Source organism: Hypomesus transpacificus, chromosome 1, assembly GCF_021917145.1.
Source record: "Hypomesus transpacificus isolate Combined female chromosome 1, fHypTra1, whole genome shotgun sequence".
Lineage (NCBI taxonomy): Eukaryota > Metazoa > Chordata > Actinopteri > Osmeriformes > Osmeridae > Hypomesus > Hypomesus transpacificus.
Genome location: NC_061060.1, coordinates 3,398,331 through 3,422,524, shown reverse-complemented (window position 1 = coordinate 3,422,524; position 24,194 = coordinate 3,398,331). Strand labels below are relative to the sequence as shown.

General features: G+C 41.6%; 1 protein-coding gene across 1 annotated transcript; it reads right to left on the bottom strand.

Annotated features, from left to right (window-relative positions):
- Positions 1-10,962: 10,962 nt before the first annotated feature.
- On the bottom strand, positions 10,963-15,201 carry LOC124470424 (NXPE family member 3-like; the record flags this gene model as incomplete). The annotated part of the gene is made up of 4 exons (XM_047024299.1): positions 10,963-11,965; positions 12,128-12,340; positions 12,820-12,887; positions 15,176-15,201. Coding segments are annotated over 4 exons (840 nt in total), but the record flags the coding sequence as incomplete, so codon positions are not given.
- Between the last annotated feature and the right edge of the window lie 8,993 nt (positions 15,202-24,194).

The following is a 24,194-nucleotide window of genomic DNA, read 5'->3' as shown; positions in this document are numbered from 1 at the left end:
AATTGAAAGAACCTAGAACCAGTGTAAGTGTTTCCTTGTTGGGAATCAGCTGTAATTTACAGTACTTGCATAACTTCAGCTGTTTCTCAGTAGCAATGGAGAAAAAAATACAGGGGATATATTTGTTTTTCAATTCACAATATAAACAGCTGTTCACTTTGACTTTAGCTAATAATTTAGGTTTTGAACATGATGTTATCTGTTTTGCTGACAGTGTGAAAGCAGTGGTAAATTGGGCAGTTAAAATTGATTGTTTTGGTCTTGGTTGAGCTTGTGTAAAAGAAGTTCAAGTATTTGCTTGCCTGTGTGCTTGCTTGTCTGGGCACCGTTGCCACAGAGACCGATTTGAGTGATTTGAGTGACGTAGCTGCTGATGCGTAGACATTAGGCGCTTTCGACATGGGCTGACTTCATGCAGCGCCGCAGCCGGCTGCAGGCGTCTGCCTTGAATCTGAGAATGCCATTGGCTGCTTCAAGTCAACCGGGCTGCAGGCGGCTGCAGACGACGCCGGCACTGCATGAAGTCGAACGCACCTATTGACAACCCAGTATGACATGATGCTAGGTTGGTGTAGAAAGAGGGAAGCAGGAAAATGGATGAGACGGAGACAGGAGGGTTCAGCCAGTGGCGATAGTCTCATTATTTTAACTTTGTTGCTCGAAAGGACAAAAATATTACAGTCAAATGCACTCTATGTCCAGGCGAGAGGTGTCTTTCAACTGCTGTCAACTCAATGAGATTTTAAAGTGAAGCTTGTGTAAAAGAAGTTCAAGTATTTAAAATGTGTGTTTACTCTAAGCATTTTGTGTCAAAGCAACAATAAATGTGTTAATTGTAAAACTTACGCAGGCTGATGTTGTGCTAACTGTTTTAAGAGTTTAGGAAACTTGTTAAAGGTATTGAAAAATCCGTCATAGCGATTGTAAAAAACTGTAACTGCAGCGAAGATAAGAGTTTTATGAGCAACTGTATGAGATAACAATGGGTGAGGCATTCAAGGTTAGGCCTGCCGCCTGTCACAAGCAAACGAACCATACTTGTGGAAACTGTAGTGTTGAATTTTACTTCTGTAAAATTATGCTCAAGATGAAGATGATCACATTGTAGTAAATGTAAAAGCAAGAAGTTTGTAGGATCAGTTTCACTATGAGAAGGACCATTTTATTTCCACATAGAAGGGTGGTACTTACAACGGAAATGCAATTCCTTCAGTATTTTCATACAGACCAGGTGCTTCCTGTTTTTATTACAAATGCATTCATATCAACTGTAAAAAATAATGATAAAGAAAACAGAACATCGTAGGGCACTTATTTTGCCCCAATCTAGGAGAAGTGTCAACACATTTTTGATTGGCTCTATGAAACAGGCTGCTACAGTCTAGGTAATATTTTTGGAAAACACCGTAATGGTTAGCTGTTTTTTCTACCTGCAACTTCCAAGGTCATGGAATTACCTGCTTACCTTCTATTTGTTGTTAGACTTATTGCCATACAGCCTATTGCTAGATATACCATGGTCTGGGTGAAAGCTTGATTCTAAATGGCTGCAGGGGTGTCCTTTATCAGGTGATATGCCTACTAAGTAGTTGCAGCAAAACTGTTTGTTCACCGTTCTAAATTATGGCGCTGGCTACATAGTATAAGCCTGTACAAAGTGTATGAAATAAGTAAGGGATAATGTATAGAACGCCGGTCATTATCGTGAAATTAGACAAGACTTGCCGTTTTGCACAAAAACACGGTGCTCAATAAGTCTCAAACCATTTAAGACCTAGCAATCCGCCCCAAATCTACAATGTGTGCCAAAATAATACATCCTGACAAGCCATGCTGATCAATTTGATCTATAAAGTAAGCATGCCCTCTGACACGGCTAATCTCTTCCATTATCTACCAAATCTAGGTGTCCCTATCTGCCTTCGATTTTGTGTGCAGCTACGTTGGTCTGAAGATAACCATGCCTCTCGTTTGCATGTGAGTTTGGAAATAAATACAGCACAGAAATAAATGTGGTGTGGAAATAAATGTGGTGTGTAAAAGTCAAAAAAAATAAAATAATGTGGCATTAGGAAAAAAAAGTCCCATGAAATAAATAAATGTCTTTACAAAAACGTATTTTTAAAATAAATAAATAAATGTATGAATTTATTGATGTCGGTAAATGGATTCAGCTATATGATTATATATGCTATATTTATATATTTATTGCCATCTTTTTTTAATTTCATAATTTATTTCATAGCCATATTTATTTATGTATGTATTTATCTATTATTTATTTATTTATTTAATAGGTAATTAAATAAATAAAGGTAATTATTTAATTTAGTTTTTGCTTCTTTGACTACCTTTCATAGAAGGTCGGCACCACTGGGAGACATCTTAAACCAAAGTTTAGGCTGTTTATGTCAAAATAAGGTACCGTATTTCTTCGATTGGGCACTGTACTCTTACCAAATAAAGTCACTTAATAATACTGAATGCAAGTATATAATTCTAAATGATGACATTGGTTGAAAACAAATGAAAAATTATAATAATGTGATTGCGACAATTAGGCTACATGTAGCCTATATTGCGAGGTAGCTAGCTGACTTCACCACTTGCGAATTTCCCTTTCATCAAAGTTTGTGTGCTACAGATCTGTTGCTGCTCGTGTGTGCTTTCTGCACAGCTTTATGTTTGAAAGCTGTAGTCGTGTATGAACGTTTCGGCATGCTGCTTCAGATTTCTACACAATGTAGACACGCGCGGCTTCAGTTTTAAACTAGGCTTTGTGTTTGACCTCCTTGTCTATTCTTTGTCTATGGCCGCACTGCAACTGCAGTTCTCTAAATCTCTCTTACTAATTAAACGCCGCCCTCGATTAAACGCTGCACCAAAAATTATCATTGTGTAATAGACGCTGTAGCGTTTATTCAAAGAAAAACGGTATGTTTAGTCAATTTTAAAACATACATTTAGAGGAAAATCTAGTTCAACCAATTTGGATGAAAATCCCATAGGAATGCATTGGAATCTGAACGTTCTATTGGGGAAAAAAGTTGGGTTTTTCCTTTTAACTTTTTTTAGCATGTCGGCACCGCATGGACACTTCCTGAAAATCTAGGTTAGGTCAGAGCCATATAAAAAGAGTAAATAAAGCAAGTAAATTACTCTTCCATTTGCACTAAAAAAAAACGCAAATGGACATGCCTTAATTTCGGGCCCATAAGAGGCATCTTTATTTATTATGACATGGTATTATGCTCGCTGCTGGTATGTATGATTTAAATACATTTATAGATTGTGTGCTGTTCATTTTTTATTGGCTGCTGTAGCCTACTGAACAATTAATTGAATTTTGTAACCGAGAAAGTTTTACATATATAACTAGCTGTGGTTGAATTGATAGGAGAAGGGGCCCATGATGCCTGAATTTGTTATTCCGGCCCTGGGCTCTGCCTCTCCCTCTTTCAGCTTTCAATGACTTGATATCTTTCTCTTACTTTTTTATTTACTGGGCGAAAAAAGGCTGCAATGTCCCTTCCTCATTTCATGATGACTACTAGAAGAAGAAAGACAACGTAAAAAAACATATTATCCAGTCAGCTCAGGGGGGACCACATGGGGGGCCAGGGACATTTTTACAGGGGTACTGGCCCCTGTAGGCCCCCGTGTAGAACTGCCACTGATTACAACCACAAACTGCCACTGAGTCAGTGTGGTTTGTGGTTGTAACTTTCTATGAGTTGGGTCAACTCCGTGAGCATGTATATCAATATGTTTAATAGCACGGTTGTTTTTATACTACAATCTCAACAACAACAAATAATAAAACAAAATAAAGTATATTGATAAAACTGGCCTTTTCATGCTCTACTAAAACTCTTGGGACAGAAAAAGCCAGCCTCTAAATCTTAATCCACACTGTTTTTTTTCTTCACTCTGGAAAATCCCCCCCTCTCTTCCGTGAAGCACGGTGTGTTGGTTATGGTATCAAATGCGCTATATTAATAATACAATTCAAAGATGTTTGTTTTACTTCTGTGTTTAAAAGACGTATATAGCTTTCTCTGAATTAGGTTGTCTTTGTCCGACCGAGTCTTCGTGCGCCAAGGCTGCTGCTTCCTCTGCAGTGCTAGGCTGCCTTAGATATGATATGAGCCGCAGCTATCAACAACCCGCAAGCTCAATAGTTTAGATGGGCAACATAGGCCTACACGAAGTTCACTCAGCAAAAACACTATGTGCTTTTTGTTGAGGAACTAAACGTCTTCCAGAAGGATTATCAAAAATAGTGAGACAGAATATCTTTCAAAAGTCAAGGTGGCTTTGGTGGTTTATTCAGCAATGCAGATGCAGCATACATACACAGAAGGTTAAAAAAGAACTCACATTTCCTTGGACATCTCATTATATTGACAGATATGAGGCACAATCCCCCGCCCTGTCTGATACTCTTTCGAAACCTTCCAGAAGGTTCTAAAAGGTTTCTAACAGCCTGACATAACCCCTGGCTCCTAAAGTATTGAAAACTTATTTCGTCCAAAGCCCCAGAAACCCCCATTCGATATGTTCCAGTTTCTCTCCTCCACCCCTCTCCATTAACGCTGACACATCCTAGCCCCCATTTCTTCTCACTTTCTAGGGAGCTCTTAAGTTCTAGCTTTCTGATCGTTTCCAGCTGTTGGCTAACTGGACTCCATAGCACAACCCCCTGTTATGTAATTTCTTACTCATAGCCAGCCACACATCCTCCAAACACACATTCTTTCCCATCGTCAGACTGCCAAACTATTTCCCCACAGACATTTCCCTCTACACGTTTTGATCTTGTTCAAAGTGTAATTCTACTGAACAGGCCACCTCCATCTTAGGCCTCAAAATCTGACCTTATATATACGTCACCAGTTGCCACCCTGCCTCATAATCGATTTCCCATGACACTCTGATATAGCCTACAGTAAGTGCAGCTGGTAACGGAGAACCCAAAAAAGCATGATTCCAACAGTATTATGGTACTGTAGTCAACACCAAGGAAAGTGTGTGCATTAAGACACCTTACTTACACTACACTGCCGTGCCTTGTGTAGGAGGAATGGATGATGGTATGCAGGGGCCGTCCTCTTAACTGCAAGGAAGATAAGAGTTTTATGAGCAACTGTGTGAGATAACAATGGGTGAGGCATTCACGATTAGGCCTGCCGCCTGTCACAAGCAAACGAACGGTTGTCACAGCCACAGCCGAGCCCCCCTGTTGTTTTAGGTTTTGCCCTGTCCTAACGTTCTCTGTCTCATTGTCTTCACTTGTCTCGTTCAGTTCTCGTTAGTTTCATTGTGTCCACCTGAGTCTTGTTTGTTTCTGTGTATTTAGGTTTGTGTTTTGTGTCCAGTCTTTGTCTTGGCATTACTACCTTTCCTAGTGAGTACCTATAGCTGGTTTCCCGTTTTGTACAATAAATCCTCTGTTCACGAAATGCCTCGCAACTCTCCTGCTTTTAGTCCTACCCTTCCACACACCCTGACAACGGTACTTGTGGAAACTACTGTTGAATTTTACTACTGTAAAATTGTGCTCAAGCTGAAGATGATCACATTTTAGTAAATATAAAAGAAGTTCGTAGGATCAGTTTCACTGTGAGAAGGAACATTTATTTCCAAATTGTAACACCCTTTCAAATACAGGGCAGTCCTTACAAGGGAAATGCAATTCCTGCACTATTTTTAAACAGACCAGGGGTCTGTACTACGAATCAAGTTCAACATGCTCTGGATTACTTTCAGTTACCCGGCTACGCGAAGCCTGACAATCGCAATCACGATAAGTGGTATCACGACGGCGGTTATCATCTCTCTAACTCAACCCAGATCTTTCCAATCTAGAGACGTGCGCGTTCACATAAAGGGGCGGTGTTTGCATCGTATGTCCAATCGCAAACATAGACAAAACAAGAGCCGCATATTTTACGCAGGAGGAGCAGACAATAATCTTACAAACTTTGTCTACTCCTCCTGCGTGAAATATTGTAATACAAGCATATCAGGAATACAGACTTATAATACAGGCAAAATTCAACAAAGTCGCTGCTTCCAAGCTGGCCGAAAATAGCATACGCTGTAAATGCGTAAGCTACATGACTTATTGAAGATGTGACCATAATTACACGGGTGCAATCCACAACGTTAAACTTTTGTTGCTGTATTATTTTAGTTGCAACCCCGCAGTGGCAAAAGATCGTGGGAGCAAATGCAAAATAAATATAAAACCATAATTCAAAACGGTAAGTAGCAGTAGGCAATACTTGCACATATTTTAAGGCCAACAAGTACAAGGCTGAATTGCCTGAATTAGTCTCTTTTGTAGGTATTGTATAGCTACAAAAGACCTATAGAACTATTAAATTGCCTGCAGCCAACAGGAAGAAAAATTAGGCAACTGGTGGCAGCAGGTTGGAAGCCCAGACATATGTATGTTTCAAGTAATCTATGTGACCATGTTCATTCAACAATTATTTATGAATATTGTAGGAGTGAAATGTATTACTGTTCTCTGCAGTGACAGGAAATACAGTGGTGTTGCTGCCACCACCCACTGTCGTCCCACTGTGCTATACAGAGGTAACAGTGAAACTAATAGTCATACGCCAGTATGTAAAGCATATGTGGTTGCTGAATATTGATCAAATATACCATTTACTTTCTCAAGTTGAGGTCCTAGATGATCAGGAAGCTGTGTCTGCCTGCTCATTTTGGGGGTACACTTTTGAGTTTTATTTACCACTTGCAACACAGATGGTGAGAGTGTGTGAACGTGTGGCTGTAATTGAAGTGTCTATAATGACTTACTAATGGTGGTGGTTTCAACATAAGACACAAGTCCTTAAAGTGCTCATTTCAAATATGACTCAATTGATTAAATGTCTATGGTGTTAAACTCAGCAGGAAGAGGAACTTCTTCCTCCCCCTGAGCCTAGGGCCTCCATTTTAAGGCCAAGACAAAGACACAAGGTATAAGCAATGAACCACAGTAGTCAAATGGACACCTTCAACTTTCTCCAAGTGTGCTTTGCAAAGGGACAATGTTCTTCATTTGTTTCAGGTTGGAGCAGACAATGTGAGGGCCCTGTATAAAAGAACCCGGAAGCTCGATTATAAGAGGCTTTTAATTTAAAAAAAAAACAAGGCTGGAGACAGAAAAACTGGAATATGAGAAGAGATAGTACATGACTGAATGAATGACACTAAACTTAGTTACACTGACATATTTTTCCTGTTCATAGGGGAGGGAGAACACATGAGGATGTATTTGTTAAACTTTTGTCTACGCTTTGGTCTTTTTATACCTTTTTGTGGATTTTTTGTTGTGCCTTTTGAATCTTTTGTGGGGGTTTTCACCACTTCTCTCTTTCAATGTCCTATTTATTATTTTTGAAAAATGCTTTAAAAGTGAATGAAACATCAAAATTCTATGAAAGTAGTGAAATGATCATTTATGTATCACTTGTGAAGAGCTTTGTACAGATACCCATTGTTCTTTTTGTTTTGAAAGGTTTTGGTTGAAAGAAACCCCAATTTCTGATATGGAAATGATTAGAAAATGGGTCAAAGCAACCCAAGGACAAAAGGGTTAAGGGGAGACACCCTGAATAGGGATAACATATCAACATGAAACCTCTCAAGTTGATAACTAATAGTAGGTCAAATAATGTTTTCATTACTAGTTTCCTGTAAATGTAGGCCTATGTTTAAATGAGCAAATGATTAAGTTGTAAAATATGATATTCTTTGCATACATTTCCAGAACGGAAATCAGAACATTGAGTGAAAAACCTTGTTTCATTCAGTCAACATATTAGAGTCCAAAGTTTTTACAAAGGGCACTTTGGATAGCCTATCTATTTTTCATCACTCCGCATCACCCACACTATAAAACTACCCATAGCGAAATAACGAAACGCTAGTCTGTGGGATGAGTGCACAGCTTCAATGCGTCGCACTGGCAACATACGGCTCAAGAAGCTGGAAATATACGTAATTCCCTCTGTTAAGAATCTATATCTTATAGAAAGATAGCCTACTCATGAGGGAATGCGAAAGGGTTTTGTTGGTCTCTAAATGTAGGCTACTGGCTCTTCTGAGCGCACCTCGCTGCACAGGATCTACTATGAACAGTGACAACATTATCGTCAAGAATGAGTTAATGGGCGGGGTTTTATACCGGTTGATCTCTGATCTCCAATTTATCCTGCTCCCGACCATGTTAGCCGTTCAGCATTTGTTACCATGGCGATCTACCCCGGTAACAAGTGATCCACCGTCGTAGTACAGAAAACCCTGGGTTGAACCTGAAGTTACCTCGCTAACGCCAAATCTTGATTCGTAGTACAGGCCCCTGGTGCTTCCTGTTTTATTACAGATGCTATCATGTTGACTGTAAAAAATAATAATTAAGAAAACAGAACATCGTAGGCACTTATTTTGCCCCAATCTTTATAAACCTGTTGCTTAGGCTACTCTCTGGTATCTTTTTAGGAGAAGTGTATACATATTTTGGATTGGCTCTATGAAACAGGCTGCTACAGTAGGTAATATTTTTGTAAAACACCATGGAGTCAATGGTTAGCCTACCAGTTTTTTCAACAGCCGTTGTCATTATCGGGGAAAATAAGCCCCTTCAGGGCTACACACAACACCTCCGCGTCGGGGTGCTGTTCGCCCTGTCGGGGCTTATTTTCCCGATAATGACCGGCGTTCTATAGGCTACAGGTCATGCCGGGAAATATTAAACTGAGGCCAGAACGTATCGACCAAGCAATAGCGAGGTTGATACGGCAAAGCCGTATTTCCCGGCATGACCGAACTGTCGAGGTTAGTAAGTTGTTTATTATATGGCATTTTTAGCACTTATATTTACAGTTATGCCTTTAGCTGACGCTTTTATCCAAAGCGACTTCCAAGAGAGAGTTTTACAAAAGTGCATCGGTCACTGATCAAAACAACGAGAAACATGAAGCATAGGCCTACATTGTGAAACCAAATAAGTCCCAAAGGGAATAACGATATGAGCATGAAGTTAAACAGCAAGAACCTCAAAAGTGCAAGAGTGTACCTGTGGAAAAAGCAAGCAACAAGACATTTCACAGCGAGTACAATAATTTAAGACAGTTACAACAATCCAACAAGAGCAACAAGTCTCTCAATAAGAGTCATTGTGATCCTGAAGGAAACTAACATCAGGTCCAGCCAATCATTCCTAAGTGCCTCTGTACTCCTGGAACAAGTCAATCTTGAGCCTTTTCTTGAAGGTGGGGAGACAGTCAGTGTCCCTGATGGAGGTGGGGAGTTGATTCCACCATTGGGCAGCCAGACAGGAGAAGAGCTTTTGTTCGGACCAGGCGCTCTTGAGCAGTGGGACCACCAGACGGTTGTCAGAAGAAGGCCGTAGGTGGCGGGTAGGGGTATATGGCATTAGCAACAACATAAGCAAGCCAAAACTCTTTCTAGCATGTGTATTGACAGGGAGAGCCTAACCTGTCAGCGGTGTTGTCGATGCCTTGAGAAAAAAAGGAAGTGACCAGAGCTTGCCGTCAAGCAGTAGCTCTGGTTGTACGATGTTTATGACGTCAATGAAATTTTCAAAGGCTTTTTAGAACAGAAAGGCGACTTTAAAAAATCTAACAGCCAACAGTGTGTATTTTTTTTGCCTCCCCTTTCGAATTCAGAATTCAAATTACTAGACAAAAAATGATATCCCGAGAAAAGTGGATTTTGAGGGGTACCGCTCCATAGACCTCCATTCATTCTGCACTCGCTCGTTAACACCCTTACATGGAACTGCAACCAGATCAGAACCCGGAAGTTTCCCAAGAGTGCCAGTTCTCTAGCCTGACGTTGTCATACTCATAATTCTATTCAGAATATGAGTCTGAAACCTCTCTGTTGAGGTGTGAGTATGGGGCGTGTTTCAACCTAACTTGTAAAAAAAAAAAGCCTCTTCGCTCAATTGGATATACTTACAACCAATCAGAGCAACGTAATATGTCGTTTATTGCAAACGAATTCAACCCAAGCGCTCTTTGGTGACGTGGTTGAATACATTACTGTTGATCATCTGTCCATCATCGTATAAAGCCCGCCCTGACAATATGATTGGTCCGAACAGCTCCTGTTCGACAGTTTTTCCCAAAACTAGAAACCCCAGACCCAACCTCCCAACAATTTGTTTTTGTGGGCGGGGCTAAGTTGGGCTGGCAGCCAGACTAGCAGTTCTCCCTATATTAGACACTAGGTGCGTTCGACAAGGACTGACTTCATGCAGCGCTGCAGCCGGCTGCAGGCGGCTGACTTGAAAAAGTGAATTCTGGTTAGACTTTTTAAATGCCCAAATAAATGCCCTGGTGCACGTAACTCTGTCAGGCTATGGCATTTTGTACTTCTGTCGATCAATTTCTTATCTTGTTAGTTAGCCTACTGCATCCAATCAGTGCTGAAGTGTAGTACCTACCCTTTCCGTTCAGAGTTAATGTAATGTGTTTTTGAGTTAATGTAATGTCGTTTTCCATTTGGGGGAGCGTGTTTTTGTATTGGGGGGAGGTGAACAAGTCATCCGATTTGGGGGGAGTTGACTCGTATTGGGGGGGGGGGTTCATTTGGGGAATGTACTCATATTAGGGGGGGTGTTTTGCACTTCAGGGCCACCGTAGAAACCTGCCAAAATGAACACGCTTCTCCACCCCAAGTGGAAAAAGCTGCCGAAAGGGTTCCTCCTCTTCCACTACGTAGCCAAGATGGCGCCCGTTTAGGGCGAGTAGGGTCCATTGTTGAACACTGTTTTTTTGGACTGTTTGCAGTGTGCCATCCGGGTACTTTCAGTGCACTGAATTCTGCTGGTTTTGTGAGTGAAGCGCCCTAAGCACTGAAAGTCAGTGCTCGAAGTGCACAAGTGCGCGATAGTAGACACAGCTACAGTGAGAAGACTTGAGGGCTAGCTTCAATTAGCCTACCATTTATTCTCATTAGCAAAATGAAAAGAGCTAAAAAATACCATATACTAAACAACTTTCAGACCTCAACCGTTCGGTCATGCCTGGAAATATCAAACCTCGGCTTTGCAGTATCGGCCTCACTCTCTGTTAGTGAGTAGGCTAGTTAATAATGTACACCTCGTGGGGCATTAGCCCCTGGTTACCTATAAAACAGCAGTGAAAGATAAGGTCAGAGTTCATTGGCTTGTGATCTTTGAAGCCTTTGTAAATAATAGGTACACAGTTTAAAGAATCTACTTGGATAAATTATTTACATGTTGCTCTGTGGTTTAGACAGCATTTCTAAACCAACCGTGAAAGCCTGCATATCTCCTACCCAACAGTCTGTCAGTATACCCCTACATACTGAAAGATGTTTATGGACAGACTTCTGTCAAAGTTCTTTCTGCTTTATTTTTCCTTTCAATGTGAACACACAAACGATAGGAAGAGGTCGACCTCATTCTTAATGACGACAGGGGGCGGGTGGATGTTATCAGGGGAATAATGACAAGAAGTCATTTGCCAAACATCAATGATGACAACAGGAACGTCTCTGAACATCACTCGCAGGGCCTTATCAAGCTGCCACGAGAGCCAGTCACTACCGTACACATCTTTATAGCCGGTGTTGGCAGATTTGATCAGCACCAGAGTATCGGGCGCCCGCCTCAGCAGGGACGACACCGCTCGGCGGATAACAGCGAGGCGGTGCAAGTACACGCCCACCGGATATGTAGTGAAGTGAGCCCATATAGTGAAAACGACCACACAGTGTTTTCCTCCAGCCAAGCCCTCCAGCTCGCTGGCGATGTAGTGCAAGTCGGCCCAGGGAGTCTTGGAGGTGCGGAGAGGAAGACCGTGGGCTCGCCAGATGATGCGGGTGTTGGACTGGAGGTCGACTGACTCGAAGGGGCCCGATTTATCTGAGGTGTGAAGGTTGAGGCGTTTCAATGCTGCAACAGAGGAAGCATACGCTGAACCAAACATAACAAAGGACAGACACCACATAGATAGGCCTACCTATAATCTACTTTTGTATATGTAGTCTACATACTAATGAAGATGATAAAGAAGATAGCCCAGTGTCTTCTGTGTCTGTCAAATATGACACTCACATGGCACAGCTTTCTCCAAATGTTCAAACCACTGGCGAAGAGTGGAGTCTCCCATCATCAAGATCTGTTTGTCTTTCAGACATGTAGACACTGCGTTTGTTGTGGTGAACTGCCGTGTATCACACACGAGGGAAGTCCAAACATCCTGGAAGAAGAATCCAGATGGGATTGGAGTCTGTAAACCAGGCTGGCATTTTTTCCCATTTTGTGTTCCTAAAAAAACAACAAATATTATTATAACAACTATATATTAGCTTTTATTGTCGAAAACATTTAATACATGGAAATAGTCCCCTCTTTACAGCAATCGATCTTCTCTTAAAATCCAATCTAATTGATGTAGTGATTTCACCTTTCATATCATCAGCACATGGGAAAGTGTGAATAAGTGAAATTATGTTAGTAGTCATTTTATGCCAGGGCCCAAAAATTTGTGATAAATTACAAATGTTGCAATGGACAATTAATCTTTTATTTGAAATACATCTGATCACTCTACACAACAATTGAGTAGCAATGTGAATCAACACCTGAAGCAGCAAACATTGCAAACACAAAATGTAACTGCCAATACTTTTGGCCTTGACTGTATAGTAGCTCCAGTACCAAAAGCCAACCAATGTCCTGTTTATCTTTAGCTTATTGTTACGAAGTACAATAGAGGATGTGTAAAAATAGACTTCTTGCCGTACTTGTATCATTGCCTTGTTTCTGAGCATGGATCACTGGTTGGTCATTTTGTATTTCGACATTGCTGGACCTGCATGTAAAAAAAAAAAAAAAGTCTAGTCAGTGAGATACTAGAAGTTATTTTAATATACGTGTTCATTGTAACCATAAATCGGGGTATATACACCACATAGATTTTCAATTGCAATTTTTTTTAAATACTAAAGTTGATTTATTTCTACAAGATTTCTCTCCTTTCAATGATTAGTTAAAAAAATTACTACAGAACTGGAATGTTTAGAACAGTCATCTTCAACCCTGTTTCCCTGCTCTAACACACCTCTTTGAAATAACTGGTAATCATGCTTCTGCAGTGCTTGATATCAACCATTTATTTCAATCCGGTGTTGGAGCAGGGAAACATATAGGACAGAGGTTCTCAAACCTGTCTTCAGGGATTCAAATGCATGTTCGTTACCAGGCTTCTACAGAGCTAGATAACGACCCATTCATTTGAATCAGGTGTGTTGGAGCAGGGAAACATCTAAAACATGCAAGACAGGTGGTCCCTGAGGACAGGTTTGAGAACCACTGATCTAGGACCACTGGTTTAGAACATTTCATTTACAATGTACAGCTTAATTTAAAGTCAGAACCATCAAAATTAATGGTTGAATTTACCCCTTAAGAAGAGAGGCTTCGAGTTCAGAGAGTTTTGCCTGGTAACCACCCATACTGTGGTAGACCAGTGTGTTGCAGGAAAGTGAAGATGGCCGTCTGCAGTACCAGTATTCCCCTGAGATTTGATCTTTGTACTCACAGCAACACTGTGAGCCGTTCCCTACCAATCTTGAACTTTTCAGGGCATTGCAGATCACCGTTTCCTGTTTAGTACCTTCCTCAAAGTAACCGGAAAAGTAGACTTTATCTGGGTCCTGATCTCTGTTCTTAGTCAGGACGAAAACAGCCTCACTGGAGTGCACCAGACGAACAGAGACTCTGGACTGTCCAGGCCAGAGCAAAACCAAGCGGGCAGTGTAGGTTCCGTTATCATGGTCCGTCACCTCCCCATAAACACTTGCTTTCAGTTTTTGGTCATACAGCTTGGCCTGAAAAAAGTCCCCTCCGTAGACTTTTTGTGTGTTGTTAGCATTCCTGGCAGTAATGGTGACAATGACTACATCCCCAACAAAGTATTGTGAACTATGGTTGGTGATAGAAAAGGAACATTTGGCCGGGTCTGTAGAGTTACCTAAAGACGACAGAGCTTCAGTTGGTAATGGCCACTGTAGCGTTTCAGTCAAATATTGCCAGTCCACTGTACTTATCAGAGAGTCCTTAGTTGGGAGAAAGATCTTTTCCATTTCACTCTTAAAATGTAAGTTGACAGGATTGTGATTTGTTGGAAAGACATCCACCAGCCAACGTTCCCCGCGATCTAGTTTAGAGAAACCACACTGTAAACAGAAGATTAATGTAACGGGTATCAACCTGTGAAACTCACTCCTCAGGTATGTAACAGGCCACCCGCGTCAACGAATAGCTAGCTTTTCTTTGGCGTAGTTGGTAGTGGTCACGCTTGGCAAGTTGGAGGTCGTGCGTTTGAGCCCAGTGAGTGGCGAACGAGCCTTGTCGTGACGGAGCGTGGCTACAGCTGTTACATACCCGTCACATGACCTTTTACAGGAAGACAGATGTGAATCAATAGGTGCGTTCGACATGGACTGCGGCTGCATGAAACGACCGGCGAGAGTGGTCGCTTGCAGTCGGGGAGGAGTTGAAAACGGCCCTGTGAAGTCGGACATTTCAGCTTCTCGTGGTTTGCTGCGTTGACGTCAGTCACGGCCGATTAAGCGCTGTTTGCTTACTTTACTCTATTTATAATTAAACGTAGTCTTTCCGTTATTGAAGAGGCGGAGTAACCCTTTCTTCCATAAATGTTTAATTTAATTCAACTGTTTGGTCAGGATTTGAGCTTTGGCGAAACTGAAGGTGTCCGAATATTACAAAACACGCGTCAAAGTTGTCGTGTGCGAGTCTGGCCAATCATGAAATAGCTGTGTCGTCACTTGAACCCGTGCAGTTGCTCTTGAGAAAATGCGCTCGGCTACAGCCGGCAGTTGTCGAATCGATCTCACGGTACTTTGATGGTGACGATACAGTGACGCGTCCTCGGCGCCGTCTCAAGTCGGACAACAAGCCTAAACAGAATTCCCTGTTTCAAGTCAATCGCCTGCAGCTGGCTGCAACGCCGCATGAAGTCGCGTCATGTCTAACGCACCTAATAGTTACACAGAACACACCCTTGTCAAAGCAAACACGCACAAGAACAACAACAGTGTTTATAACCTCTATAAAAACAGTTGCATGTGAACTTACTGTCCAAAAGATATGAGCACCAAACACAATGGTTGCCAAAATTAACAAAGTAAAAACTCCTTGCTGAAGCCGTCTTCCCATTTTCCATTGATCTGTTAATAAAATATTAACATGTTGGTTACTTAGTCAGGTGAACTTCAACACACTGGCATAACATAAGGTGTGTGTGTGGACAGGGGGCTATTTATGCTTGTCACTTTCTTTTGGTGAGCCTACTGTGTTTAAAAAAAAAAACAATTACGCTCCGTCACAACAAGGTGTCGTTCGGGGTTCAAACGCACGACCTCTGACTTGCCTCTGACCGATTCACACCGGTCACATGTGGCCATAATTAAAATATGTAAACTACCGGTTAAAAGTCAAACTGGTACAAAGGTAAGTGGTAAACAGACAGAGGTTAAAAAAAATGTTTAGGTTACCAAAAACTGAAAAATAATAAAGGCTATACATTTCAGAAATGCCTTTTTCATGGAACAATTAATGGGTTAACAACTTGCAGCTGTTCTGAAGCAATGGAAGTAAATTAAGCCTTGAAAATTAAATTAGGCCTTGATTAAGCCTAGTTGATGCTAACAATTCATACAGGTGTTCCTCTTTTGTTGATAACTTACAAACATTCTGTCTGTATAAAAGTTGGAACAATGTGTTAAGCATTATTTGGACAGTATTGTACTGCAGGAAGTCCGTCCGTCCGTCATCTGCCGCTTGTCCGGGGATCGGGTCGCGGGGGCAGCGACCCAAGCAGGGAGGCCCAGACTTCCCTCCCCCCGGCCACTTCCGCCAGCTCTTCCTGGGGGACCCCGAGGCGTTCCCAGGCCAGCCGAGAGACATAGTCCCTCCAGCGTGTCCTGGGTCTTCCCCGGGGCCTCTTCCCAGTGGGACGTGCCCGGAACACCTCACCAGGGAGGCGTCCAGGAGGCATCCTAATCAGATGCCCGAACCACCTCAGCTGGCTCCTCTCGAAGTAGAGGAGCCAGGAAGTAGTATCCTTTTTTGGCTGCTTTTGGTTCCCTTAACACTTTTCTTTGCCTTCTCTCTATTTCGAATGCCTCCTTCACAGGAGTACCGTAAGGATTTAGTTACATTTACATTTAGTCATTTAGCTGCTGGAGCTCAGCCAGACCAGCACGCTATTCCAAACACGTAAAGGTTCTCGAGGATAATGAGTTTGTCTTCTGTAACAAAACCAGCAAATACAGGGGGGGGGGGGGGGGGGGGGGGCTGCAGGCTGCAGCCATACCCATCTCCAAACGCAGCCCTGCCTGAACGCCCGGTCAAATGGCCGTGGCATAATGCAAAAAATATATATGGGTAATAATAATATACGGTCGTGTGCCGGTCTGCGTTTCAAAGTCCCGGTCTGTTTTTCAATCCCAGTCCAGACCTGGGTGTAGCACATTCATATAATCTGATAAAAGAAGTAGCAGGCTACCTTCTATGTCAACACGGAACCACAGAGATGAACTAATTAAGTAAGTAGGTTAGCCTCGAGATAGAGGGAAACTATAGGCCTATTGATGAGCCCAAAATTATACATTTACAGACGTGTTTCAGGTAAACCGATCAATACTGTAATGATGTTTATCCGCAAACATATGCCATTCCAAATTACCAAACATAAATAGTGTTATGTCAACTACAATAAAGGGTGCGGCATTCATGACATAAAGTGGGATTAAATAATGATATCAGAAATGTATCATGTTTATTTTTTGGTAATTGATGATACGCGATCAACATATCAAATTCTAAAAAACAGTCCCATTATAGCGGAATTTACCGTAGCCTGGGCTATAAAATGCTTTTAGATTTTTAATTAAACAAAACATAAATTAGCCGACTGAGTAGGCTATACTACTGTGAATGTATGTCTCGTTTGACAACATGTCTACGATATGTAACGTAGCAACTCACAAGTTTGATTCTTGCTTCACAGTCCGTTAAAGTCCACAGAGCCGCACATAAAAGTTCGCACCAGAGAAAAGTGTTTGTTGAAGGGTGTAACAGGAAGGCCCCTCTTGTTCCATCTGCTACTCTTTGGTATCTAATATCCTGTTGAGGAAACTTTGTTGAAGTGTAAGCTACAGTCTGCTAAACCCCGTGACACAATTTTAGAGAAATCGCTCACAGGGCGTGACGGGACAGGGCATGTCGTCAGATCTGCTCGCCTTATCCACCTTGGTAACTTTAACCCTATATAACCACAACTCACGATTTCCTTTTGGCGTCAGCGATAGTGTTTAAAACTCAAGCGTCTCTGCGTCTGTGCATATTTTGTATTTGTATATAGGCCTATCATATGTCTAGGCCTCCGGGTTAAGACTGGAACAATTGGTTATTGAATTTTCAACAGGGGAATTCAGTCATACAAGAAAATAAGAACATCCAATATACTTTTAATAAAATGATATCTCTTTCCATTTGCAATTAAAAGCAATCATATATTTTAAATGCATGATTAGTGTTTTCCCTGCTCCAACAACCCTTATTCAAATGAATATAGTCATATGGCTTCTGTTGAGCTTTATAACGAATTAATTCGATAACGTAATTTGAATACGGTATGTTGGAGAAGGGAAACATTTAAAACATGCGGTGCAGGGGGTCCCTGAGGACCAGGGTTGAGCTGAATGATACTTTCCAAAAAGAATAAGGATTTCAATTGTATTGTCAATTTACATTTACATGTAGGCCTACATATTGTACATCAAATCAAATCAAATTTATTTGTATAGCCCTTTTTACACGCAAGCATGTCACAGAGGGCTTCACATGCGCCCATAGAACTGCCCCTCAACCAACCTAAACCCTCAAGGAAGACAAGGAAAAACTCCCAGAAAAACTCCCACCGGGAGAAAAAATGGAAGAAACCTTGGGAGGAGCAATTCAGAGAGGGATCCCCTCCTCCAGAGACGGTTGGTAAGAGAGAGGAGCAGAACACAAGCTAAACATAGTCATACAGTGTCAATGGGTTTTGAAACACCAAAATCCATTGTTCGGCTTTATAGACGTTGGATGGGACCGGGAAACTCGCTGTTGGCCGTCATGGAGACTGGATTCCGGGTGACGACCTGGTTCAGCGTTGGCAGACCGACGACCAAGCAGGTCCTGACAGCTCAAACCCCCCACACCACAGGGAATGTGTGGGGGGGGGACAGAGAGGAGAGCAGGGATTAGAGAATGCCAGGAGCAGCTAACAGTTACAGTCAAAATAGAATGAGATCCCCACCGGTCAAGTGTGGACTAGTGCAGCAATTTAACAGAGCAAAAAGGGTATTTGATGCAGCCCCACACACCAAAACAACGACAGCCCCCCTCAGTTGGAACATGAAATCTGTTCCAGGGGAAAGAACTCTAAAGTAGGTTATACTTATACGAATAAGGATGAAAACAGCCAGTCCCCCGTTGTCTCCAACTAGTAATAAAAACTATAACAGTAACAATATACAGCAACGGAACTATAATAATAATAATACTAACAATATACAGTAACAGGTTTACTTTATTTGTAACATCTAGCTGGGCAATGTGAACATAAGCTATAATTAAAATTTAAAAGTTACATGTGATACACACATAGGCAAGCACACATCCCAGGTTTACATAGAAAGTACACACATACTTCCCTTTAACAATCATAGAATTGACTAAACAAGAACGTTTTTAATCTAGTTTTAAATGTCGAGACAGTATCAGCTTCCTTAATTAAGATGGGTAATTTGTTCCAAAGAAGAGGTGCTCTATATGAGAACGCCCTACCTCCAGCAGTTTTTTTCTTAACTTTGGGTATTACCAGATAGCCGGCATTTTGAGATCTTAGAGACCTTGCGGGGCAATAGGGTGCAAGGAGACCGGAGAGGTACAGTGGTGCCAATCCATGCAGAGATTTGTAAGTTAGTAGTAGAACTTTGAAATCAGCTCTGGTTTGGATAGGGAGCCAGTGTAAAGAGATAAGAGTCGATGTTATATGATCAAACTTTCTAGTTTTAGTCAATAGTCTAGCAGCAGCATTTTGCACCCGCTGTAAGTTTTTTAGGTAGGTAATTGGGAGGCCAGAGAACAACACATTGCAGTAGTCCAATCGGGACGTAACAAAAGCATGTATTAGTTTTTCAGCATCATCCTTTGAGAGGAATTTTCGTATTTTGGCAATATTACGTAGATGGAAAAATGCTGTTCTGGTGATTTGCTTAATATGGTACTCAAACGAAAGGTCTGGGTCCATTGTGACTCCCAGATTTTTTACCAGCTGGCTTTGAGATACTTTGACGCCGTCTAAGTCTAAGGTTAGATGGGATAAATTATTTCGGTGTTTTTTCGGACCAAAAATTTGAACCTCGGTTTTATCCGAATTAAGAAGAAGGAAATTTGCAGTCATCCAAGTTTTCAACCCGGAAACACAGGTTTCCATAGCATGTGGAAACTCTCCCGGCTTTATAGACATGTATAGCTGAGTATCATCTGCATAGCAGTGAAAATCTACCCCAAAACTTCTAATTATGTTTCCTAAAGGCAACATATAGAGTGAAAATAACAGAGGGCCTAAAACTGAACCCTGTGGTACTCCGTATTTTACAATGGAGCTGCTGGATGAGCAACCATCATAGTGGACATATTGTGATCTATCAGATAGATACGATCTGAACCACTGAAGTGAAGTACCAGAAATCCCAACATAGTTCTCCATACGTTCCAGGAGAATCTCATGATCTACAGTGTCAAAAGCTGCACTTAGGTCTAGAAGAACAAGGACAGAGCTAAAGCCCGCGTCAGAGGCTAATAATAGATCATTGACTACCTTGGCTAATGCAGTTTCAGTGCTGTGGTGAAGACGAAATCCAGACTGGAGAGGTTCATAGAGCTGATTTGAGGAGAGGTGCTCAGTGAGCTGTTTTGCCACAGCTTTTTCCAAAATTTTGGAGAGAGATGGCAAATTTGAAATGGGCCTGTAATTGCTAAGACAACCTGGATCCAGGTTTGGTTTTTTAAGAAGGGGCTTGATAATAGCTTGTTTGAAATCGTCAGGGACTTGTCCAGTTACAAGAGATTCATTAATAATACTAAGCATGGGCGGTCCAATAATATGGAGAAGTTCCCTACAAAGTTTGGCAGGGAGGGGATCGAGAAGGCAGCTAGTGGGTTTCGAGGAATCTATCAGCTTGATGAATGCTTCCATAGAAATAGGGTTAAAGTGAGTGAGAGTCTCAACATGCAGAATGCTGGGTACAGAGGGAAAATCAGTGTTGATGGCCACTCCTCCAGGACTAGTCTGTAGTTTGTCCCTTATTGCATAGATTTTTTGGTCAAAGAAATCTAAGAAATCATTGGGAGAGAGATCTGAACTAACACAGAGTGTACTTTTCTTAGTGAGTTTTGCAACAGTATCAAATAGGAACTTAGTGTTGTGTTTGTTCTTACTAATCAACTTAGAGAAATATTCTGATCTGGACCTGATGAGGACTTGATTGTACTCTATTTGGCTGTCCTTCCAGGCCAGGCGGAAAACCTCCAATTTAGTGGTACGCCACTTACGCTCTAATTTTCTAGTGGACCTCTTGAGAGTGCGGGTTTCCTCTGAATACCATGGAGCCAGTTTCTTGTCTATTCTTTTCCTTGGTTTGAGTGGAGCAACAGAATCTAGGGATTGCTGAAGAACCAAATTCAGATCCCTTGTTTTAGCATTTAATGATTTATTCGGGACATCAAGTGCTTCTAGTGCAGCGGGTAGAATACTAGCCAGTTCCAGAGCTGTATTTGGGGTTAAGCAGCGGCTAATAGAAATATTCTGGGTGCCTCCAAGGCTCTGGCAGAGATCCATTTTAAAGGTTACCAGGCAGTGGTCTGATAATATAGGATTGTGGGTATGAACAATGACATCACTAATCTTGATTCCCCGCGTGAGAACTAAATCCAATGTATGCGAGTGAAGATGGGTAGGTACATACAAAAGTGCATATCACTGATCATAACAACGACATAGACCCATAACATTGCGGGGAGCCAAAACATGACGCATACATTGTGAAAAACAAATAAGTGCCAAAGGGAAGAACCATGCAGAGGTCTTCAATCCTGGTCCTTGGGGACCCCCTATCCTGCATGTTTTAGATGTTTCCGTGCTCCAACACACCTGATTCAAATGAGTTGGTTGTTATCTAGCTCATCAGTAGCCTGGTAACAACCATTCATTTGAATCAGGTGTGTTGGAGCAGGGAAACATCTGAAACATGCAGGACAGGGGGTCCCAGAGGACCAGGGTTGAAGACCTGTTAAACAAGTTACAATTAAACAACATGAACCTCAAAAGTGCAAGAGTGTAGAAAAGCAAGCAACAATAATATATTTCACAGCGAGTACAATAATTTTAAATCAGTTATAGGGCCTACAACTAACCAACAAGAACAACAAGTCCCTCAATAAGAGTCATTGTGTTCCTGGAGGAAACTAACATCAGGTCCAGCAAATCATTCCTACTGCCGGAACAAGTGCGTCTTGATCCGTCTCATTGTAGGCTACTTAAAACTTGTATCACAGTCCATAAACAGGACCACTGTTCAGTGTTGTGCCTGACGCGTTCATTGAACGAAAGTTCATGAACTCGTTCATAATTTTGGTGAACGTGAAATGAACGTACTGTAGGCTATTACTACCTGATGAACGATACTATGAACGCGTTACTCTTTTAGACGTTCACTCTTTTAGATTTCGTTCAATAAGGTGCCAGATTTCTAGAAACTTCCAGGTGAAAAACACACCGTTAACAGCTGTATCCAGAGTTTCCCAACCCCAACCAGTAAATCGCTGCGTGTGCTTTCTTCTACGGTCTATGCCTGGCAAGTGTGAGAGCGCCGAAGTTAAGTAGAGGCCGAGACCGGTATTGCAGACAGAACAAATGGAGGAGAGATGGAAGGCTGTCCCTTCAATGCGAATCCTGGTTAGATAAGGATTACAAACTGGATATGAAGATGAAATATGACACAGTTTCAGCATTAACCTAATAAAATAATTACTGTCTGTAGTTCTATATGTGCTGTGGAAATAATTCAGAAAAATTATACTTCATAACATGTTGAAAAAAGAACTGAACTAGTTAATTATTTGTAGCCGTGAACTTATTTTAAAATTTTGAATTATGAACGATGAACTGAACTAGTTCATTTTAAAATGTGTGAACTATGAACTGAACTAGTTCATGTAGAAAGTGAACTTTCCCAACACTGTCACATGTCTATGCCTATAACGGAGGGAACCTGACCTCGCCCACCGCTCAGGGACTCTCAGACGCTGGTGAAAGGTGCATGGCTTAATAAATGCAAGCCCAGACAGACACAGTTGGTACTTAGGGCTTGTATTTGTCACCACGGATTAGGAAAAAAATAAATAAAATAATAAGTAGAGACAAGGGGATTGGGCCATGACGAGATGATTCACGCCACCTGTGGGGATCTGTCAGACAGCACAGCAGCAAATACATACACACACACACACAAAGAAAACGCACACAGAACACAAACAACACGGAACACCTATTCACCTGGACTGGGGATTGTAACAACCACAATGTCATTTATTTGAATAATTTAATGAAAAATGTCAGAAACAATGAATGAAACTTAAGACCAAAATCACTTTGTATACCTGCAGTTGAAAAATTAAAAAAATATTCTCCCGCGGAATTGGCATGTACGTACTCGAATGAAGAGTTTGTGGGGAGCCATAGAAAAAGTTATTATGTTAATTTATTATTATGCAATCACACAAACATCATGAACTGTAATTAATTTGAGAGTGGTTAGCGGTTACAACATCAAAATAATTGGAAAGCGCTGGATCCTGAGTAGGTGTTAGAGGTAGGAGGCTGTTGGCACCAGCGCTGGATGCAGAGCAGGAGGTAGGGCTGGGAGGCTAGGACCAGTGCTGGGTGCAGAGCAGGAGGTAGGGGCAGGAAGCTGGGACCAGTGCTGGATCCTGAGCAGGAGGTAGTGCTTGGAGGCTGGTAGGCAGGAAGCACACTCAGGGTATCAGGGGTTGTGAACCTGTAAGGCAGGCTGATAAATAGCTGTTCTGCTTTGAGATTTGAGGATGGTCTGGTCATAATAAACACTGATAAACATTGGATATTGAAGGACTTTAATTGTTGTGTCTATTCCAATATGTAATGATGGTATTCAATGACACAAATCTGTGTTCTAGAAAGAGTGGTCTGGAGTCGCAGAGGTCCGATAATATCAGCTCTAATGCAGCAGTTGGAAAGTACAGAGTTCTGGGGTTGTCTACGTTTTCTTACCCGCAACAGAGTTTGGGCTGGTTCACAAAGTCCAACTGGCTATCTGTCCCTGCCCCAGCATATATTATACAGTGCAGTATGATAAAAAGAGGGTTGAGCTGTCTCATGCATCAGGGAGTTGTTCTTGCTGGCGCGTCCCACCTGCTCGGGTGCTGTTTCAGCCCGGTTTCAAGGTTGTTTCTGAAATGAAGAGATTAAGACACAAATACAGCCTGTTCCCCACACCCTGTGTGAGACACGATTAAGCCCAGGCAAACTTCTAAGTTCATAAGACATAACTTTAATAAGCACAATGCATAACTTTAATAAGCACAATATTAGGGCTGCAACAACAAATTATTCCACTATAATCACAGTATTGTGCTGACTTATCTTTCACCTAGGGCAAATAATCAATTTAGGCAAAGCTTAAATGCAGGGTCAATCAGGTCATTCTTCGAAACTTCTTAGCATTTTGGTTAACTTTCAGTTGTGTTCAATTATAGCTTTAGACCAGGGGTGTGTTTTAGATATTTGCCTGCTCCAACACACCTGATTTAAATGAATAGTCATTACTCGGCTTCCACAGAGCTTGAAAACATTCAATCATTTGAAACAGGTGTGCTGGAGCAGGGAAACATCTAAAACATGCAGCCCTCGAGGACCACGAATGTCCACCCCTGCTTTAGACCGTCATCTGTGTATTAGCTGTAGGAGGGAAATGCAGAAATTAAGAGACGTTATTGTTTCAGC